The sequence below is a fragment of the Calidris pugnax genome, unplaced genomic scaffold, assembly GCF_001431845.1.
Source record: "Calidris pugnax isolate Ruff unplaced genomic scaffold, ASM143184v1 scaffold18, whole genome shotgun sequence".
In the NCBI taxonomy this organism is placed as follows: Eukaryota; Metazoa; Chordata; class Aves; order Charadriiformes; family Scolopacidae; genus Calidris; species Calidris pugnax.
The window spans coordinates 17,522,744-17,546,444 of NW_015090812.1; the positions used below are offsets into that span (position 1 = coordinate 17,522,744).

Sequence of the window (23,701 nt, forward strand, 5' to 3'; positions counted from 1 at the left end):
AAAAAAAATATTTCTTGTTGCATGCATGGCACAGGTTAAACCACAAGCTCTTCCGTTCTGTTATAGAAGCGGTGCTGGTGCACAGAATTAAAGTTTCACATGCACTAAAATGCTGTGTTGCAAGCTGTGGTTAAAAGCTTTCAAATTCAGGAAAGTCTAGCTTATGAAAAAGAAAAAGAGGATCTAATACAAGCTGACTCACTTCCCCACCGAGCAAAAAGGAATGGCAATTCTGTGTTGTCTATGGCCATGAAAACAAACAGGTCAGTACAGACAATTACAGTACAGTGCAAATTGATCCAGAGTTACTCAGAGAACAGTTTCAAATCTCAGCCATTTTGTTCCCACTACAAAACTTTATATTTAGGCTAGAGGCACCTAAATTTTCTGAGGAATCAGCAAAGTACAACATGACACGAGTACAATATATCACTACTGTCAGGTGGGTAGATAGGGGAAATACATATGAATTACACGCAATTGGATCAAGCATAAAAGCAAGCTTTCTACAGACCATCGTGCTTCAGGCTTTACTCCCTAGATGTCAAATATCAGGAGATTTATTTCAATTCAGACTAGCTTATACATGGTCAAAGGAAAAACCCTGACTCAGGAAGTGGACTAAGGCAAAAAACTTTATCTACCATTCACCAGCACTTTGTGTGTTTTTTCCTGCTGGAGGGGAGTAGGAAGCTCTGTATCCTTAACAAGACACACAGAAGCCTAGGAAAACCCATCTACACAGCAGTAAATTAAGAAAGCTCTATGTAATTTATTAAAGAAACATAGTTGTGGCTTTATCTTCATTTACATGTACACATAATGGTTTTGAACTGAGAACTCAAACACAGCAAAGGCAAAAAAATGTCAGGAGGCTGGTACCGTATGTGGCTATGACTCCGTACATACAAATAAGCAGCAGAGGTAGTTTATGACAAACACACATTGATCTAAAGGCATACTGTAGCTCAGAGTTTGGAACTTAATGGGGAAAGCAATCCAGGCTTGAAGCAGTTCCTGTGCAAGCAACAATAGTGGAAGCTGGGACCTTGGATAAGATACGATCTATAGGGGATATGAAAGAATACTAGAAAATCATGAAAGGTGTGAAAATAGTGGGTAGAATCAATCGCTTACCATTCTCTTTCAGTTAAATATAACACACTTCAGATGCTTAAACAGAGCAAGCAGGAGTCAGATTCAAAACAAAAAAGGGTGATTCTTCATGTAAGAAACCCGTGGAATTTCTTGCCAAAACACAGCATTGACACAAAAAGTTTACATGGAAACAAGGAGAGACTGGAAAACTCTTCCAAGTTTCCCTGTGGGTTACTAATGACCGGGGCAGGCCATGCATGAGTCCAGCTAGCCTGAGCCTTACACACCAGTGGATGATGCTGCTTAGGAGACTACACAAGACTGGCCACTTTCTGCGGTCCAGTCCCCCAGCATCCACAACTGCTGCACCACAGCTGTTCCTATGCACTTCAGTAACTGCTTATGGACCTGCTGCCTCTGAATTCATTTCCTTCCTTTCGAACCTACTTCCACAACTTCTTTCAACTCAACTACTCCACTCTTTAGTCTGCTGAATTACCAAGCATCATACTAAAACAACCTAATCTGCAACAGCTCAAGAACTCCCCTAAGCAGAAAGAATTCAGAGGATAAGTCCAACTTATCATTTTTACTTTTCTTTAGCTATTCACTTTTGGCAGTCAGTGGAGCTCAGACACTGGCTTCAACACAGCTTTAGTCTGAGCCAGTATGGCCACTGCCACCTTCTAACACTTGGAGAAATTCTATAGCTGTCAAAATGAAACCAGGTAACTTGAATGGTCCCTTTGGGCTTTAATCAATCAAAACCTCAATTGTACTCCATCAATGCAAGAATAAATGCTGTTGGGAGTACTGGGCAGCTCCAGGCAAAGGCAACGGGGAAAAAGGAAAGACAGCAGAGCTGTACTGATGCCCACAAATCCAAAGCGGATCAGACAGCAGACAAAGGATATCTGAAAATTATAGTAACATGTTATTTTCAGGAAATATGATATTAGATAGTTAATTGTAATTCCAATTAATTCATTAAGAAACATGTCTAGTGTGCAGATTTATGTTTTGAAATATTTAAGAAGGTAGTCTATAGAGGTAGCATCTCATATCTTCTTAAAAACCTCCAGAGGCAGACAAATATTCCACAATCCTTCATCAGGACTAATGATTTATATTGGCAAGACTGGGACAGATAAGCTTTTATGGAGGCATTTGAAGACTATATGCCACAAACCTTCCTCATCAGCTGTTTCTGTCTAGACAGAATATATGCAGTCCTCACATGAAAGGCATGAATATTGTGGTCAACTGACTAGAGATAGTCTGCAGAAACACACCATTTGACCAGAAAACTCTGTCTCTTGACTACCCAAGATGAAGGCGTTCCTGATGCACAGATGTACTTTCTTAGTATTTAGGTTTGATAATACCTTACTAACCAACAGAGCTGGGGAAAAAAAAAAAAAAAAAAAGGGGGGGGGATTGGCAAGACTGGGACAGATAAGCTTTTATGGAGGCATTTGAAGACTATATGCCACAAACCTTCCTCATCAGCTGTTTCTGTCTAGACAGAATATATGCAGTCCTCACATGAAAGGCATGAATATTGTGGTCAACTGACTAGAGATAGTCTGCAGAAACACACCATTTGACCAGAAAACTCTGTCTCTTGACTACCCAAGATGAAGGCGTTCCTGATGCACAGATGTACTTTCTTAGTATTTAGGTTTGATAATACCTTACTAACCAACAGAGCTGGGGAAAAAAAAAAAAAAAAACGGGAGGGGGGAAGACAGAGAGAAAAAAGGGACACAAGCCTCTTCGAGTCTGAAACAGAAACAGTAAGCTTCAAAGGAAAACTCAAGTTCAAAACAACTGCTGAGTTGAATCAAATGTTTATCATACCATCCAGGAGAACACTATCACTAAAATAATGCATTCAACCATGAGATTAGTTATTTGTACTCTGAAAAGCAAAGGTCTGGCTACACCCAACAGAGATTTCTTTGTATTCCATCACCATATTATTTGTTTACAAAATATCTGAAACATTGTTTCTGTGCCTCCAGAAGACAAAAGGTCTGTGACACAAGTGGTGCTTGGGGAGGGGTGGGGGCAGAAGGCATCAGGAACCACAACTACACTGCATTCAGCCAGTGACACTCACCAGACACTAAAACAGAGATTTCCTGTTCAGGACAGATTTATAAACCTCAGGTACTAACCCAAGCTAAATATGACAGATTAAAAGAAACAGTTTTAATACTAAGGAGTCTGAAAATGGCTAAGAAACCAAAACATCATGAGAGCAAATAAATACTGTTTACAGTGAAAAGAATGCACAAAGAAATGCGTCTCCAACAAGTTCCTGAAGCAATTCAATCTGACTTCAGCAGTCATAAAAATTAATATTTTAGTTTTAATTCTGTCCCTTGTCTCACTGTACACATTCATTTATCTACATGAAGTCAAGCAGGAAATTCCTCCACTGATGTATGCCGTATCAGGTGTAAAGTCTTTCTCAAGTACAACAACACAAATTGCAAGACTGTAGAAGACCAGTTAGTACTCAGGACCAGAGGACTGCGACTGCTGGTAATCCGGCAGCACAGAAAACCTCTCTGGGCATGTGAAGTCAGCTGTTTGCATGGGTGACTACAGTCTCCTGGAAGAATCAGTCAGCCCTCTACCCATCAAAAGAAAAAGAGAGCTGTTAAATCTAGGGGTGGGGGGAGAAAAGAAAAAAGGCTTGGTGAGAGCTCAGTAGCCCGTCTGCAAACCTCCTTTCATTGGAGTTTAAACTGTTATTTACATTAGCTGAAAACAAACTCTTCCAAAACGTAAAGGCAACCACATGAAAGCATAATCTGTAGGAGCAGAGAAAGAAGAATAGGGCGAGAAAGCGTGTATTCAAAGCTGACAAACCTAATGCACAAGAGTGATATAACAGAGCAGCTGGGAAGCCCGTCCGCATTAGCCGAGCCACCTCAGTAGCACACTGTGTCATTAGAATCCCACTCCTTGCTGGTTTCGGTCACCACATTTGTAACCACTCATCCATCTTTAATGTAAAAACTGCATAAGCTACCTATTTTCTAATTTTAGGTATTTCTCAACAGGAAGCTTTTTTTTAGTAAACATTAGCAAGCCATGATGGCCTTAGAGCTATGGATTCTGTTCATGCAAAACAAAATCACATTTGCTCATCAGGCTTGTCAGCAGCAGCCACCCTCCCTGCCAAGTCAGGGCTGGTCATAACACATGCAGTCGGGAAAGCACTGCTGTGTCAGTTGGCTGGTATTCTTTTGTCTGACCTGATTTATTGTTAGCCCAAACATTACTGAAGCTGTTTATTTCAACAAATGTTTACCAGTACAAGTTTAAATACAGACTAACATACAGTTTTTCCCCTCCATGGCCATCGCATATACTACATTGCTGTTCAGAGTCATACAGAAGATGCACGTACCATTCTGCTTACTGCTTCTCCACCTAGAATGCTAATGCTTTCTAACAGCAGCAAACTCTCCCTTTACTAATTTCCACCAGTCATGAGAGAAGAGGAACCACTAATGGAACTATTGTTTTGCTGTGGCTAAAAGTCTGTTTAGAACAGAAGTTCGTCACACCAATGAAAAGGAAAGATCTAGATAAACCAACTGAAAAGTAACATATCCATGAAAAATTCTTGAAATAAGGTAATATATGAGACTTTCATTGCAAATATTCTGGTTCATGCCATCTAATAAGGTCCTGCTTTTCATAAAAACTTTTTACAAGTAGAAAAATGTGATTATTTTCTTCACGCATTCAACAGTTTTCAAGAATGTTACATACGGTGAAAGACACTATCAGTGTGGAACAACCTGCCATGAATAGTCTCTACAGCCACAAGTTTATATATATATATACACTAGTCTTTTGACTGGAGGAGAGGGGAAAATATATATAAACTCATCTTGCTTGTTGTGAAAATTTTACTATAAACAAGGGAACTTGTATTTTTGCACAAATAGCTTCATCTGCCCTCACAAACATGATTAAATGTCTTTTGATAAGTGTCTACCATGAACTCGCTCTATGGATGCTAGCAGTACTTTAGGAAGATGAATAAATGCGATTGGATGAAAACATTTAGGTGCCAGTTATGTACAAAGCCACTAGGCCGTAGCCAGTAGTAGAAACTAACCATTGCCTCACTAGGTCTAGTCCCCATCTTGAGAACTCTGTTTGTAAACTGTTGCTTTCCTGGGATCAGCTGAGGAGTGTGTACTTCAGCTCCACTTTTACTTCTACTGAAATGAAGTAGCCTCAATTCTGTTTTAAGTACCACTTAACATCATTTGCATAAATCCCAATCTCCTTCTGGAAAAAGGGAGAAGCCAGACAGAATAGTCTCACAGGGTGGTGGCGAGAACAAGCACACCAACCGGAAGCAATTTCCTCCAATATCTGAGTATCTGGATCAAGAACTTGTTATTAAAGTTTGACCTTATGGCATGTGAACAGTCAGCTCCTCATTGCTTTCAATCTTGGAAGGATTCTGAAGAAATAAGTTTGAGTAACCAACATTTCAACCTGCAAGACCAACATCTTGGCTAAAAGACTGTCACGTCTTATTAACTAATAACCTCATTTTTGGCATTAAGGTAAATTACACAGAAGGATAAGGTATCAGTAGTTATGCCACCCAGGTCAGGGAAAAAAAAAAAAAATTATGTCAGCATCGGAATGAAGCTGATCTAAAGTAAAACAACTTTAAACTAAAATCACATCACTATCATATTAATTAATGTATGTATAGTGCTGGCAGTTTTTTAGTACACTCAGTTCTGAACCTGATCCAAACTATGAGACTTCCCAGCAAGCATCACAGAGTAGGCAAAACAATCCTACAACAATGAACTGTGTGAAAATCACCCAGATGTAGGAACTGCAGTTCCTACATCTGCAGTTTGGGAAACAGTCCCGTATTAACCCATCATTTTATTTTTGCCCTCCTCTACCTGTCACCCCCATTCTAACACGATTAACAGCCTGTCATATTTGTTTGATTAGACAGAGGTCACTATCACACTCAACAAGAACTCAGCACACACAGTGAAAACACATTTTATACCTGGTTAGATCACAGTAACGTTGACCTATGTCACTGCTTCTCAAGGAAGCTTTTGTATATGGGCCAAATGTGATTTTTGACTGTACCGATAAAAAATTAACAAGTTTTTTTTTCCTTTAGTAGTAGTGTAGATATTTTATTTATTGGTCACAATTGAGGAGCGATGAGAAAAGTAGCTATCATGTTTCTTCCTTTATTTGGCTGAATAAACATGCTGCAGATATAAAGAATGAAACATTTTAATTCACTGAAAAACAAGAACTCAAAGAATCTCTGGAAGAATTTATCCTTGTAAAATCTGTAACAACTCTGGAAGCTGCCAAAGGCATTAGTGAAGTCATAACATTTTAACCCTGTGTTCAGATGCAGAATTAGAAGCTACATACAGACCCCTACGCCAAGAAACATCATACTTGAAGCTTTCAATATAGCAAGCTAGCCAGTTCTGGCTTTTTTGTTAATCAGTATCATGGCAACCCTCGTTGTCATGGCATCATTAAAAGACACTACACCAAATTCATACAGTCTTTGGCAACATGTGCTCGAGAATCCATTGCAACCAGTGTTTTAATCAAATTATACTGCAGCAAAAGTGACAACTTATGGAAAACAAACACTTAAGCAATTATTTCAATCAAGAAAATCTAAGGACATGTGAAGTTTGACAAGTAACGAAGAAAAATAAGGCATAAAAATAGTAACCCAAACCCCTCCATTTGACATAACGGCATTATGGTTTGGGAGGTTTTTTTGAGAATAACATATGGATCCGACCCAGTGAGAATGCATGGAAATCACCCACAAAAAGCTTATTGAATACAGTGTATTGAAAGTGGCAATGTTTCATTTCATTTATTATATGCAAATAGTGTTTTTATAATACAAGAAAGTATGTAATATTTGGTGAGTCAGTTGCCTATTTACTGCTAAACTACTAATTTTGATTTAAAAAATAAGTTGTACAAATTTAAGTTAAAATGAAAAAGCAACTGATATTTACTTTTTTTGATATTTTGAGGGTGGAAGTTCTCTCTTGACTTCTTGAAATAAAAAGGCTGAAAGTACAGGCTTACGATTTTTGCAGAAAAATTGCTCTTGGATAAGACACAAAACTATCCCCCATTATTCCTGCCTTCCAGGTAAGATTTCTAGTATGATGAGCTTTTATTGTGTACCACAAATACACAACCAGTCCTTTCAGATTCATCATCTGCTATTGGGGATTGGTGAAAATACATCACTCTATCCATTTAGATTTGACCATTAAGCATGCTGACTAGCCCCTGTGATGTTACCTTAAGCTGTGGTGGGTTTTGTTTGGGTTTTTTTTTTAACTGGGCTAACATTCCTACTCCATTTTAATTATGGGCTGATTCTGTACTTCTGCTTATGTAAGAAGGTAAATAGGGCAAACCAAGACTAGATTAATTTTCAGAAATTACAGGAAAGCTGTAAAAATCAACATGTCTTTAAAAATATTTTCAAAAAGTCTAGGAAATAGATGCTGTACATGCACATACATCAGAATAATCAAAATCTGACTACACTGAAAGCAGTTTAATATTTTCATTTGGTTTGCTAACTGACATCAGCAGAACAGTTGTTAATTCACATTCATTTCACATTTAAATTCATAGATGAACTCCCCATTTATGTATGTGGGGAAGTCTTTTGGAAAAAACCTATCACAATGCAGCTTTTCATTAATCTATTTCAATATGCTGTACGCCACATTCCTTCAACTTTTGTATTCTACTAGCCTTGAGATTCCAGTCAACTAACCTAGATGTGTTCAGCCATGCAGTTTAATCTTTAGAATACGTTAATCTTTTATTAACGCAAAATTTAAAGACCAGAAAGCAGTAAAGAACATTTCTGGAGTTTCCTTATTTACCTGTTTCTGACAAATGAGAGTGAACACACTACATTGCCATTTTAGCCACTGTTCATATAATTTCCTTGAGTCTTCCAGGAGTTTAAGAATAAAACTAGGTGAGGATAATGCTTCAGCACTCAGAACACATTTTAAGTTAGAACTGTAAATTTTCAAGTGGACAACTTCCTTTATGATGAATAAATCTGCAATAAGCCTGATCAGTCACATTTCATCAGAAAGTCATATCCATCAGGATTGGCGACTATACTTTTAGTAGTATGCTACTTATTTCATATTCAATGGCATTTCACTAAAACTTGGTAAAGTAGTCCCTGAACTGTAGCCAGTTGAAGATACTGTTAAAATAAAATGGGAAAAGTTTTATGCTTTAAGCAACTATATTCCTTGCATATTGGTTCAAATTCTGAAAACATAGGAAGTAACACCCACTCAACTTTCACGGCACAAATTTCTGAAAAGAGAACAAATTGGAATAGGAAAGACTATCCCCAGAAAGTTAATCTTACCATATAAAACTGGCACACAGAAGCGGCAGTGTGAATATTTTGTTTTATTCAAGTCAAAAGAAAATAAATTTAACCTTTGCTAACCCACATCAACAGATTATCAAAAAAATACTTAACCTTTAACTCATTTAACTTTTAGTCCAAAAATAGCATTTGTTCTACATGGCTGCTCCTTCCGCTTTTAGCCTAAGTCACTGATTGAGCGAAGAAGCTATTTTATTTCTGCCAGCCCACCTAGTTTTCAAAAGCCCACACAAAGCCAGGATTATGAGATTATATGGTGTTAAACAAGAGGTGCATTACTTTGTGCATTTCTTTTGAAGGATCTTTTAAACACCATTATGGACTGCTATATGATGTGATAGTATTCCGTTTCCATTTTGTTGATTAAAAGAAAAAAACTTATGCAAAATCAACTTAGATTTTAAGTGGGATTCAAATCACTACAGTAGCAGCCAGTACCATTAGTTGTCTAGAAAACTGGTGAACATAAAGGATTATTTGAAGTTCTGCTGAAACAACTATACAAGAGAACAAAGCCTGACTATATAACTTGCACAGGTGACACAACAGAGCAATGAGCCATTTCAATGCTCAGCTAGCCAATGCTAAACTAAAGAAACAATCAAAGGATGTGCACGAAACTAAAATCTACAGAATGTGAAAATTTTAACAGAAACAGGCAGAACTTTGTAAACTATGTATTTGACTAGTAGCCCCATGAATTTAATTTATCATCCAATGGCATGCAGTATTTGATGTTGTAAAACAAGCTTCTCTCATTAAGAATCCAATTTATTTATATGCTTCAGACCTATTGCTGTTTTTCCAAATTACGTTCTCAGCCACATTCTCTAAAAATCTCATGTCTAGTCATCAGCCAAAGCCAGCTACAGCCAGAAACAGTTCTCCACCTTTGCTGCATTTGTTTGCTTGTTCTTAACACAACAGTTTAAATATGAATACCAGAGAGCATTTTATTTGACCACTCTGCAATCTTAATCCTACTGTCTTCACCATTGGCATAAGCTATTTATCATGGTCACTTTTTCAAGGCCCTTCACAAACTGTTTTCACTCAATTATCACAATTCATGCAAGCTATTAATTTACACCTTATGACGTGAAGCACAAAACATATAGGAGTATCCCTCCAGAAAGCCGCCTCCTTCAACTGCTTTTCTCCTGGCAGTGGTTAACCTACTTGTGCGCTGAGACCACAGCCCACTTTGTTGACCAGTACTGTTCTGTTTCTCTGCACCTCCACTTTAATGATTCCAGTAAACATTTTTTCCCCACTTGTCAGCACTGAAAAACTTCTGGACAGACTTTTTAATTTCATAGTTGTAGCATCTAGAACAAAGTACCCTAAATACAATGAATGAATGGAAAAAAACCAAACCAAAACCACAAAATAACTTCAGTATCCTACTAAAGAATCCATTCATATCACTATTAACACTGAAACAGCAGTAGGAATTTGTGAACATTGAGTAGTCTTTAAGCTAATGCTTCAGGAATTCCCTGTCCATAACTATTTCAGCAACATCTGACAAGTAAAGGTAAGAAAAAGCTGTGGTCCAGAAGCAGAACTACTGAGAAGTTAAATTTGTTCACAACACAGAGTCCTAAACTGATCACACCTGCATGAATTGGAAGAATTTCAATACAATGCTCAGAGAAGAGCACCCTTTGGAAATCTTATGCTACAAAACTGAAATTTGGCCCCAAAATCCTAAAGATGTCAAAATCTCTTATGGAAAAGGCATCGGGTGATAGAGAGGACACCCTTGTGCTTTAACTCCACCCTACAAATACACTTACTACAAATTAATTGATCTACAATCCTGCAATCCATTTTAATCAAAGAAAACAATTTTCAACACATCTTAGCTGAAACTTCCTCACCAGGTCTTCCACATCTTGTAAATTCTTAAAACTAGAAAAGGATTAAGACATTACAAGAGTTAGAAGAAACACTTTATTCTTGCCAAAATAAGAGCCTCCCTTTCCCTTTAGCATTCACAGCACGCATAGCCACATACATAACACCATGGTGTTTCTACATCTCATAGATAAGTAGTACTAATAGAATTTTTGAAAATGTAATGAGCTGCTGCAGCACTCACCTGTGGGCCCTGAACCCAGCTCAAACACAGCACAGAGAATCAACACATTTGAAAAAAGGGAACATACTGTATTATTACACTAGCTCTTTGGAGCTACTTAAGTCATCAGAATTTGAACTTTAAGCTTTGTTATTTCTCCCATGCATTCTCTAATACCCATTTACATTAAAAAATAAAAAGTCTATATATTATTTCACATACAGACATGCAAGAAGGTGAGAGACCAATGTCCTAGCATTCACTCCCTGATGATCGTTCTAGACCAAAGCAATCAGAGCCATTTTAAATGCTGCTTCACAAGCAAAAGGACTGTGTAACTGAGTGCCCTAAGCCCAGAAATAAGTCCTGTGGTTTCCTCTAAAAGCTTTTCACTGCTCCTTGCATTATATACATTTTTAATGGCTTTTGAAATTTAAACAATAACGAAGCTTTCATTGCCACTTCAGATTTTAGCCATAACTGGAGTTGCTCAAATACGTGAACCAGTTTAGTCATGACACAGAACACAACTCTGAAGAGGTTAAGTTTGATAAACCAACCTTCATCTTGCTTGCAGAGTCTGCAAAATAAAGATAACCAAAACTGGCAAACAAGAATTCCTACATATTTTTTAAAATTAGCCCAAGAAAGTACCTTCAACCAGTAAGCAAGGAAAAAGTGGTGAAAAGATCCTTTGTTTAGCCAAATCACAGTCTCTAAAAAGAAAAAAATCCTCAAGTCCTACGTTTTTCAGTTACACTGTTCTGTACTGAATGTCATTAAGATGAAAGTTTAACCCAAACATAACTATTTCCTACAGCCTTACATGAGTCACTTAGCATTCTATAAAGAGAGACATGTTAGGAAGACAAAGAATTAAAAGAGTAAAATCCTTACTTTCTTTAAAAAAAAGGGGCAACAGCTGCTTATGAAGAACAAGGTCCAGGCTCTGCATCAAATCTCCTACCCTGACATGCAGTTCTAACTCCAACCCATTAATGAGACATTAGATCTAACACAACCAAACCACTGCAACTGCCAGATTAGATGAATACTTGCTTGGAATTCAGAAACAAGTCAGCTTCAGTTCTGCGACCTAGCTACATGAATAGAACAAAAACTCTTAAACCAGTGGAAAAGGGATGATTTAGTCTATGAAATCTGCATGAAGTCAAGATCATTAAATGACAATCACAACTCTTAACTCTGCTGTTAGGCTTACAAAAATTAAATGTATTGATGTTCTGGTTTTCTGCCACAACTTTGACAAATTGATACATTACAGATAAGAGAAAATAGAATATTTTTGTGGATACACTGTAATACATTTTGCCAACAACAGGAAGCTAATTTAAGGCAATGCAGGTTTGTTCTGGTTTTAAACACAAAAGCTCCTACCTGTACACAGGAATTGCTGTTAAGCACTTAACTTTCAGGTGTTGCAGCAGAACTCTTTGAGAGATAGAAGTCTTTGTGTCACAAGTGTTTCCCTGTTTCTTAAGCTGCAAACTGTATTAGAAGAATTTTTGTTGTTGAAAGGCTTAACTTTACATTTACATTCAAAAAGGAAAGTCTGACTAATCACCCTCTCACCTTTCATCTTTCTAATCTTGTCATTTCAGTTTCATTAGTCTAGTTGCTGTGATGGAAAGGGAAGGTAATTCTAATTAACAAAATAGCAAGGCTCTTTAAGTGTTTTGAGATGCTTTTGTACATCAGAAATGCAAAAAAGAGGAAGAATGGAGTTTTGCCTTGTAATATATTTTTGGCACTTCAAGAGCAACATAAAACCTGAAAATGTCTGCACTGTCTTATAAATAGTTCAGTTTTCCTAAACACAGATATGCTAATTAAGTCAACAAAAATATCCGGACTGCACATAAAGGTTGATTTTACATTTTAAACACTCACAGGCCTTCAAGACACACACACACACTCCCCTCCTGACTGCTGATCTTAGACACTATAGCAACAAGTGAACATTTGTTCTGAAGGAATGCGGAGTATGCAACTGGGGGAGGGGTAGTACTATCAGCCACAAACTCATCTGCTGGTCCACTAAGTTATTATTTAACTTCAATCTTCCCTGAAACTGAAGAAACAGCATTTACAATCCAATGTTAGCAACCTGCATTTAACCAGCAGCTTACACTTTGACTAAGAAGAATACAGCTTTGCTTGAACTGAACTTCAAGAGGAGGCTGGGTTTTTTCCTCTGCTTGTTCAGAGTACTGGAAACAGCAGAATTGTTCCATGACTGCAGATTAATTAAGCAGTGCTCTAATATTGCAAACCTGCAAAGCCAAGAAAATGCAGAAAAAATGTCCAGCTCTTCCGGCTCTGGCCACAGTGACTATAAATCCAAGACTCCCTAACAAAAGCCTGCAAGACGTCAGACTCCTAGAAAACAAGAAGCTTGGGCAAAACAGGTTGTGGAATGATCTGGAGTGAAATGGCAAGAAAGGTGGAAAGTTCCCTCTCCCAGCTTAAGTGTAACATTCCTGAGGAAAAGCACAGTCCATAACTATGGGTGTCTCCCACAAACTTTGACTGTAAACTACTTTCTGTTGGATTGTTGCAGGCTTGCTTTCATTCAGGTTTCACTAGTTTTTTCATGGACAGAGTTCTCTGGTGTACATCAAACTTCTGCCTTCTTTGCAGAACTTTTCAGGTTTGAGGAATCTAGCACTGGACAGGAGCAGGACTCACAGCCAGGGATCTCTGTGCTTTCCGACCACGAGTGAGACCAGGAAGAAAGGACAGTGTGAAAGCAAGGGAAGCCTGGGAAGATGACCAGGATGTCTCTGGCTTGCTGTGGTCCTAAAGCGCTACTAAGAGAAGCGGTTTACAAGCCTGCTTAGTTTTTTTCCTCCAAGTTCTGCCAGAAAAAAATACTGAAAGCTGTTAAAAAAAAAAAATCACTACTATTGACTGTGGGTTCTTAGCAATATGTAAGAACATTTAAAACAATTGTTAAAAAAAAAATTAAGGAAGTATTTACTTTATTCTTATCCTTGCTTACATCTTTTGCATCTCTTAGCTTGAAAGACTCTTTCACATTTGTCAAAGAACAGTTTCAATTTCAAATTGACTGAACTAATATTTAGAAGAGACTACTACTTGGAGATATGGGGAAGGGTATACTAAGGAATTTCTAGGTCAGAAAGACCAGAAGCACATATGTCTTTGCATATAAGAAGCAGGTTTTAGGAAGACAAGTTTAAAAGATGACTGTCAAATTCAAATATGCCAAAAGAACTAAGAAAGCTGCTTGGTTTGCCATCTATGAGGGACATTTTTTGCTTGCTGTTTTTCCCCCCACCCCCCACTCAGCTTTCATATATCCCTGTCAAACTTAGCATTCAATAGAGGAGACGAAGGAGTTGGTCGAGGATTTAGCAGCGTATGCTGTAATGCCAGAGTGGAGTTCCTCGCCAACTCTGCCTAGGCCCTCACAGCCTTGACTCCATCTTAACCTCTGGCCACTTGTTCCTTTGCCAGCCGCCTTCCCCCTCTTCAGCTAGTACTCAGTACTCCCTTACAGTCAGTCAGTTCATGGAAGTGGCTTGCTACGCAGTCACCAGAGAACTACTGCCAGAGCCAAGAAGAAGTGGTCAAATTGCAACAGCTCACACTTAAGTTTCTTCTCTAAGCTGCTGTGGACATACACTATTAGCATCATTTGAAACAAAGCCCTAAACGTAATAATAATAATGTTCTTTATAACAAGAAAACAACAATGCTAGATGCATCTTGTAGATTTTCAACGGTTACAGAACTGTTAATCAATTAAGCTGTCTGTGGGGAAGGAAACCCTACAATTTCTGCAGGAGCACCTTGAGAAGTTGCTCTTTCCAAGCTGCCTCACACCTGCCCCAGTCTGGTTTAGTCCTGGCTTCCCAGCTACCGTGGCTCACGAGGTCAATTCTGCCAACTCTGCTGTGGGAACAATAACACCCAAAGCAGCACGTTGTCAGAATTCACCTCTTGACACATTTGGTTCAGCAAGAGGATGAACCATGTTAATGAATTTAAAACATCCAGTTAGTTCCTTGTGGACCAAGTTTGAGTAGAGCTACAAAGTACAAAAAAGGTCATATTTTAATAATAATTTACAGAATTATTCTTCAGATATTACAAGTATGTAACACCTCAGCGGATCCTAGAAGTGATTAACATTGAAATTCCACTTCAGACTGTTTGTCAACATCCTCAAATGTTGTGATTTCTGTCATAGGATTTATTATCTACTAGACAGTTTGTTTCACTTTTTTCTGTGCTACACGTAGTAAGAAAAACAACATACTACACATTACGTGAATTCCTCTGTCTTTTCCCAAGGTCATTCAATAAATTCACAGGGAGATTGTTTACGCATTTGATAATCACTACGTTCTCACGGTCCCCAAAAGTTAGCTGCCCTGACAGTATTTCTCCCTTCTCCCATAAAGTTTTTTTATTTAGGACACAAAATACTATTAAGTTAAAAAAACAGCACCATCTTCCACAAAAATTTTAAAGAAATCAGTCCACCTTCCCTCAGAACAAAAAAGACCCCAAACAATTCTTCCAGAGACTGCTGCAAAGAAAGGTAAACACTTTATCAGATCCTTGTTCAGAGCAGTTTGCCCACCTACCAAGCATTCATACTATGAGTTGTCATTAGGCAAATGCATCCAGTTTAAGGTGTATCAAAGACAGCACCTTTCACTGAGAAACATCAAAATTGGAATAAAGAACAAACAGCAAAATTGCACCTGGTATTATAAATTATCATAATTTCAATCTGTAATCTTCACTGCAATAGCTAATGAACTTCAGATTTCCCTAGCAAAACAGGACAAACTGACTTTCAAAAATACTGCCTCAAAAAAAGGCCATTAATGTTTTACACTTTAAGAAAATAAAGAAATAAAAATCAAGTACTAAAAATACCACAGTGTCTTACTTATACTAAAAATTTGGAGAGTACTAAAAAAGTACACATTACCAAGCCTGGAAGGGCTGAAGAGAAATCATTCATTTTTGACCCTCAGGCACTATATTCAGTAGACAGCTTCTAGCTTTTAGTGTAGGATGCGACTAGTAGCAATCTCTGTGGTGTTAAAGTTTAGAAGTCACTAGAGATTACAAATTCCTTACTTTGAGGAAACTACTTAACTTGACACACCTTTAAAACTGTCCCACTGGGCTGAATATCTTATCCTTCAAAAATAAGGACCTGATAGGTTTTCAAGTTAGGTAGCATTCCTGATCCTTTTGAAAGTATTGGTGCTACCACAAAGAGGATGCAGACATTCCTGACCAGGCCATCCAGCTTCACCAGTATTTTTACCTCTGCTTCAGTTTAAAAATAAATAAATAAAATCTTATCAGACTCAGAAACCAGACAGCAAAATCTGATTCTCAAAGAGAAATCTGTGATGAAAGGTAAGAGCTTTATCTTACTATTCTGTTTTCTAAGATATCTGGGGAAAAAAGATATATTAGCATTTTAGAATAAGCTACAATTTACATTAGTTGAAGATAGGATGAACTTGAGGAAAAAAGTTTTTGCTCATGAAAAGGATGCAGAAATACCCACATAAAGCACACAGTATCACGCTTTGAAGATTACTTCAAAGTTTGTGATAAAGCAAGCAATAATTCCAAAATATATTTTGAAGTACAGTCAAGTATATTAAAGTATAAAGTATAATTACTCCTGCACTTTTAAACCACATGCAAATCTTAGCCTTACAGCTATTCATAATGAAACATAGTATTTCCCACAGTCCCAAGGGCAGACCTTACAGTATTGCATCCATTACACTCCTTAAAAAAAATTAAATACTAGATGTCACAAAACTAGTAGCTAACTCTCTTCAGACTAGGGAAACAGGAATGGTTTCCCTATTTCTGATGTGATACAAGTAAAAGCTACTACTTACTGTTTAAAAGTGAAATGCTTATTAAAATACCTTCTAATTAGGAACTCAGACTGTCCTAAATATTCTTTTGTGTGGTCCTTTTAAACCTGAGTAAAAGAATCTCATTTGAGTAAAGACCACACAGTGGCATCATTTGCTTAAAGCAACAGGGGAATTTATCATATACAGTAACAGCACAGACTGTAGCGTCACCAATCTCATACATAAATAGCTATTCTTAAATAGATTCTAAACTTTGCATATCTATGCAATAAGCAATACTATTTTGAACCCGTACATTCTCTAATATAAGTTGGTAAAAGGTAGGTCCTACATGTTTTGTCTGGCTTATGTGCTTTCTATGCAATTTCTATGCGCTAATAGGCATCCTTATATTTTGAAAAGATTGGACAGTAGATAGCACTATCCCACATGTCCTATACTCCAAAAAAAACATATTATACATGTAGAAGTCAGCCAGCCTCAAAATTTAATAGTGCTTACTTGCCGACACATTAAATCCATGCTTTGGGACAAGAATTAACCTCTTAAAGTTACAGGATTTACCTTAAGTATACCTCACACGATTAAAATTCTTAAGTATTTTCAATACTGTGGTCAGGTTGTTAAGCCCTCAGCAGATCTCCACAGGAGGCAAACAACTTCTCAGTTCCTAAACATTCTCTATCATGGAAGGTTACTTCTCTTCTTGAGTGCCGCTACCTCTGAAGATCACAGATAACTCCAGCCTTTAGATTGTACTTCACTGCCTTTTCAAAGACAGGTGTAAGCTGAAGGCAACAATTAGGTTCTCACACTGTCAACCAATAGCTGAAAAATTACTATTGGCACTCAGAACGCAGAGAGAAACCTCACCAGCTTTCAAGCCACTATGTCTTAACAGTTTGTACTTAGGATGTACTTCAAAACTGAAACAACTAAACCAGGGTACCTCAAGAATACAGAATGCCATCAATAAAACTGATAATTTAAATGAACAGTCTTACAAGTAGCACAGACTGCAGGTAATGATCTTGAGTCTTCTAGGTATTAATTCAGCATATACTCTCAAGTTTGGCCTTCCAGGCAAAGATTTCCGAGGAATTGTTTTCATTTTCTGCTTATCAGAAAAGTAGAGATTAACTTATTTTGAGTCTCCTCCATATATTTCAGTTATCTCTGACCTCATAAAGTATGAATGCTACAAATGAAGACGACCTTTCAGTTCAAACACAAAGACATGATAATATAACTATTCGTAGTAATATCAGCCATACAACACAATCTTGCTCATCTAGAAATTTAACTGAAAACTTGACCAAGAGACTGGTGCACTAACTGTTTGAGCAGTTCAACCACGACAGGTTCAGCCTGTCATCAAGTAGAATCAAATAATAAATTCCTTGTGAAACAACACTGGCTTCATTGACCTAGGTTCAAAAAATGCCCAGACATCTTCTTTAAAGAAGGCATTCATAAAGCATCCTGATTCTTTGCCTCAAGTGGGATTGCTAATACAAGATTGTTACATCCAGTGAGTACAATGCCTAGATTCAAAAGGGAATTTAAAAAAAGACAGCAAGAACTCAAGTGTATGGAACACATGGTATTTCACTCAACACGTGTTCAAACAGCTGAAAAACTTTTCAACTCTACAGCTGAAAAAGCTATATATTCAGAGGGGTTTTCGTTTGTGGGTTTGGGTTGGGATATTTTGGGGGGGGAGGTGGTGTGGAGGTGTTCTGGTTTTTATGTGAAGTATCATTAAGAAACAAGTTTCCTACACGGTGCCAGCAAAGAGATTCCAAGCTTTTTAGATTTCAGTTTATACAACAAACATTGCTGGGTTAGAGTCTGAAAATTATCAAAGTAAGTTACAATGCTGGGTTTACCTTTGTTGAAAAGTAATATCCAAAATGTATTCAGCATTATGACAACAAGACTACTGCAAGAAATTAAGTTATATTAGCATAAGTAATGCCAAAACAAATTCCTTTGAAATGTACAGAAAATTTGATTAATATAACACTCTCCTCTTGAAAGAGATCTCAACTTATTCTTCATGTTATATGTCTACTTGCATTGGTACCATACAAAACAACTCTATAATCCAAAGGCACTTATGATCTAGTTCAGACACGAATTCATGTTATAATTCAAAATAGCTTAGATTTTTCATCCGAGATAGTATCACTGCATCAGGAGAACGTTAAGCGAACCATGGGTGAATAACTGCTAGGCTCCTCCAAGGCAGCTCAGATAACACCAGCAGGGAATCCAACCACCAGTCAGTACGAAATTCAAGGCATGCACTCACTGGAATCAGCCTAACTACTGATGCAGGCCCCTGGTCTGCAGTGACCAGCTGGCCCTGGTGAACAGGGAGCCACGTGGCCAAGAGTGAAGTTTTTAGACAAATCTGCCAATACTACAACAAACAGTAGATGTAGAAGCTAACTTGGGGAATAGTGGTTAAAGGCTGAAAGACCTACAGCAGACTCTAGGAATGCTTACCAGGCAAATACAAGAGCTCATAGATGGAACCCTATAGCACTACTTTCATTTGCCACTTCTGAACTGTTTTAAGATGCATGCACCATATACACATCAAAATAACCTTTTTTCTGTAGCTAGTAGCAGAATTTATTTTTAGTTCTTATTTGATAAGCTTTAAATTTTCACAATTCAACAAAATCTACATCAAGTCAATAGATTAACACTGTCCAAAGAGGAAGAAATTAATTTTCTATCGCTGCAACTGATTCCACCTTGGAATAATTCATGTAACTCATTTCAGGATGGTGGTAAGCTGCAAGCATTATGAGCCAGAATTTTATGTGTAAGAGGTCTGTTCAATCACCATAGTAAGTTTTTATTAATTTTTTGGATAGACAACTGTAAACATTTCCAAAGATAAACAAGATGGAGAAATTCAATCCAGATTATGTAGCTTCCAGGAGGTTGTCTCCAGCCAGCAGTAAGCAAGCCCAATATTACAGAACTCACTGTATTATAAGATTTTGGGGACATATGTCAAAAACAACAAATCCTAACTGTGGAAAAGAAACATCTCTCCTTTATAAATTAACAATCCTTTAAAAGGACAACACTGTTTCACAAGTTAATTCCACAAGTAATATAAACCAAGAAGATAACTCTTGTCTTCCATGCTAGTTTTTTGGATCTTCTGAGCCCAAAATTTTAAACTGAACATTAATTAACAACTGCTGCATAGCAACTGAAACACTTCAGTATTTTGATAGCCCTTTCCCACAGGATGCCCATTTCAGCGTCAGTAGGCACCAGACATCCCACCTCACAACTAACTCCGCTCATCCTGTGTGCTGAGCAAAAACACTTTTAACACTAAGTGATCACTGGTCTCAAATTATTTCTCTGTTAAGATTTGTTGACACCTTTTGGCACAGCTATTTCAGCTGTGTAAACTGTGCAGACTCACTTGAAACAGAGATGACTGCAAATTCTCAACACTCAGGACATCTTATAATAAACTGTTCTGGATGTCATTTCAGCTATTAACATGATAACATTCTGTAGAAGTTAGATAAAAACTTTCCTGCTGATGACCAAAAATGGACTAATGCCATTTCTCTAAATGAACAGGAACACACAGTAATCCTCATTCCTCCTAAGCAAATAACTTTGCAGTTTCCACCTGCTGGCAGTAGATGGTAAATGCTTATCCTGTAGAGGAAGAAAGTGCAAAGAGTTACATTCTACCTTAAAACTCAAACTACTAGCGTATAAGGCTTTCAAAAACCAAATCAAGAGCCTAGAAAACCGAATCATCACCAAAATATTAACAGAATTCTCTGGAATTACAAAAAACATTCAGGTGGTTAAAAACTAATCAGTTGATGGTCTGGCTAACTTTTAGCGTCAGCCCTGACAGTCTGCTAAAAGCCTGTTTTTCCCTTGTTATGATTATGAAACAGATTGCACACTGTTCTGATGAGGAAATACAGAACCCAAACTAACAACCACCATTTCCCGTAATCATCATGCCGGGGGAAGGGATGGGGGAGGAAGGGAGGATAAAGGGGGAAGGTAAATGGCAAGTGGGAACAAACACGGTAAAGACTAGTTAAAAACATACGAACAGAGTTGTGAGAGTTTCAGAAGTCTAAGAATCAAGAAAAGAGAACAATTGACACACCTTCTGAGAGAATGGCTTCCTTCAAATACAGCAGTACATCCGCGAACTTTCTGACATCGTTCACCAGTTGCATGATGTATTCTGGATCCACAACAGGATTATCATAGCAGTCAGAGTTGGAGCTAATGCTGCTCAAAGAACTGCTCTTGGTGCTGCGCCCCATTCCCCAATTTCCTGAATTACCGATGGTGAAGAAGTTGGAGGTAGACAGTCGGGCTAATCCCAAACCACGCTTGTTACTTCCACCGTTCTGTCGCAACATCCCAGCAGCCGCCGTGCCTATAGAGCTCTCGCAGTTAACACTCAGCGTCGCCTAATGTCCATCTGACAAGCTGGAGATGAAACCCTTCAGAGTTGGAGGAGGTGGAAGAAGGTGGAGGGGAAGGAAAAATGCTGATTAGTAGAGAAATATATATGAAGTAATACTTTCATACTGACAAGATCCAGAACTTCTTTCAAGATGATACTGCTTTACATTACAATGCTTAACTGAAATATTATAAAGGTTTTTGACTGTGTGAAGTTATTTTAATTTGTACAGCAGATACACAGCATTGAATAAAAATCAATGGTACGCAGAAATTATTCAAAATCTATTTATGATGCACAATTATTTAATGAGAAAAGACTCTTCCCTGAATATTAGTTCTGGAAACCTTTATAATCTAGTTCTTTACATTTACCCTAAGACCTGTTTTTTTACCATGAAATGTTACTACAACTACATACAATTGCAAAAGCACTTGAGCTGATCTAGACCGTAAGCAACATCCTCAGTTGCATCAACCACCAAGCTGTATTCGCATCCTGTCTTCTAAGGTAATAGACAGCCTTAATCTGATAGGATGAATTTTGTGTAGACTGTGCTGAACAAGAAACCATGGCCTATCACAGTTTGTCTCAAAAAGGAAAACATCCTGAAAGAAGTTACGTGGGCTTTTCAGCCTACTATCTTTTAATATGAGAGGCAATCAAAGGAAAGATGTAGAAAAGTGAAGAGATGTAAAAATATTTTAGTATCAAAGTTTATCTGCAAATTTCAGTGCAGTTATCTTGAAAAGTGTTGCCCTGCTTTAGTACACGTTAAAAGTTCTACCACAAATGTGTCCAAATTTGGGGGAGACTATATTGGTTTAACTAAGGAACTACCTGCACCCCTTCCACAGAAGGCTACTGCATATTTCCCCATGTCAGGTTAAGCGATTCATTTCAAAGCAGCAAACTCCAGGTGGCAGAGTCAGGTATGGTTCCAGCAGCTCGCACAATGCCTGCTATTATTCTCTCACCAGGAGAAATTCTCAATGTTTATGCTAAACGGTAAACACTACAGAAAAAAACAACCACAAATTTGAACACGACAGCTAAAAAGTTAGTGTGGGTTGCAGACATATCTGCAGCAAAACCTCAAATACAACAATTTTTAGCTATAAATAAAAGTTATTACGGTCTAAAAAAGCAGGTTGAAACAGGTTATCCTGCATATGTTTGTATTTGGTTAGGCCAACTGAAGAAGTAGCACCTTTAACATTTTGAACACTCCCACCATGGAGCGTCCCACCACCCCAGAAGGCACTATTCTAATGCTCTTCAATTATTTTTCCATTATTTCTACTTCATTTCTCTCTGCAATTTAAAAATATCAGAGGAAACGTGGTCAAAGCAGTTGTTTTTGTAATTAATCTGGCAGGCCTTCCAGGGAGTGTGCGCTTGGGGGAGGAGGTTGGAAGAAAACTTCAGAATTTAACACAAATTAACTGCTCTAATTTCTGATTACTGCTTAAAGTCAGTACCTATAAGAGTACACATGAGACCATACAAATAATGCAGATAGTTAAGCAATTCCAAACACCTCAAGTAGATGGAGGTAAGGTTTACATTAAGCATAATGTTTAAGCCAGTTTCTTCTGTTCCCACATATCATTCTCATGGCTATAAAGCTGCTTTGCAATTCTGCCTTGCAATTACAGAAAAAAAAAAGCCCCATAACTTTTAACAAGTGTGATATCTATTTATATCGAGACAGAGATTTTCATATTATTTAAAAGACAAGTCTCTTTTAAGTCTGGCCAGCTTCAGAGGCAACTTTAAGCAGCATGATGTGTTAGACCTGTTCCTGCAGCAAGTCCATGCTTTTAAAGCTGTGTTATTTTAGAGATATGTTGCCGTTTAAATTTTATTATTCAAACGAGCAACGAGTAGTATAATAGTGCCACCACTCTGAAAACTATAAAAGTGATGACAAGGCATTTCTGAACGGAAAAAACTTAGAGAAACTTTTGTAGTAAAGTAGCTGCAGAACCAAAACTGAGCAGTTGAGTACAACAGTCACCTTCTCCTCGTAAATACTAGCGTTTATGTCTGCTCCTCCCGCGGTACAAGGCGGATGGGGAAAAGTTTCCCTCACAGAACACATGCCTTTCATTACTGAGAAGTGTTTCATATTTCTTCAGGAGGCTCTGGCTTTGACAACGAAAAATCGTCCACCAGCTTTTCTATAAACACCTCCAGACTCCTCTGGTTACGAGCAAGTCATTCCCAGTCCCGACGGTAAAAAAAAATAACGCGCCAGATATTTCAGAAATTTGCTCTCGCAGCACAATTGCCCCGGTAGGCAGGGTGAGGGAAAAAAAAAAAAAAAAAAAAAAAAAAAAAAGACCGTCAGACTTTCTCATCATGTTTATTGTAGATATACTTTATTATTTTGAATGTTAGCAAAAATACTTTGAGAAATAGTAAGAACTGAAAGTGTACCTGTGGTTTATGATGGTGATACATCTTTTTAAAGGAAAAGTAAAGCCACTTCGGAGCAATGAGCTGGTCTTAAGTAGTGAGCACCAAATAATCAAATTGTAATCATCTAGAGAGAATGACATAAATCTGCATGAGACAATGCAATAGATCTTACAGTAGTTATAGTATAAACTTGACTAACT

General features: G+C 37.7%; 1 protein-coding gene across 3 annotated transcripts in view; it reads right to left on the bottom strand.

Annotated features, from left to right (window-relative positions):
• The window catches only part of ARHGAP29 (Rho GTPase activating protein 29), a 52,975-nt gene extending 29,862 nt beyond the window's left edge, over positions 1 to 23,113 (bottom strand). For all 3 annotated transcript variants that reach the window (XM_014939470.1, XM_014939471.1, XM_014939469.1), the window contains exons 1-2: positions 23,098 to 23,113; positions 20,769 to 21,114 (exon numbers count right to left, since the gene is read on the bottom strand). In XM_014939470.1, coding sequence (XP_014794956.1) covers positions 20,769 to 21,030 — 262 coding nt within the window. In that variant the 5' untranslated portion in view covers positions 21,031 to 21,114; positions 23,098 to 23,113. The remainder of the gene's footprint in view (positions 1 to 20,768; positions 21,115 to 23,097) is intronic.
• Between the last annotated feature and the right edge of the window lie 588 nt (positions 23,114 to 23,701).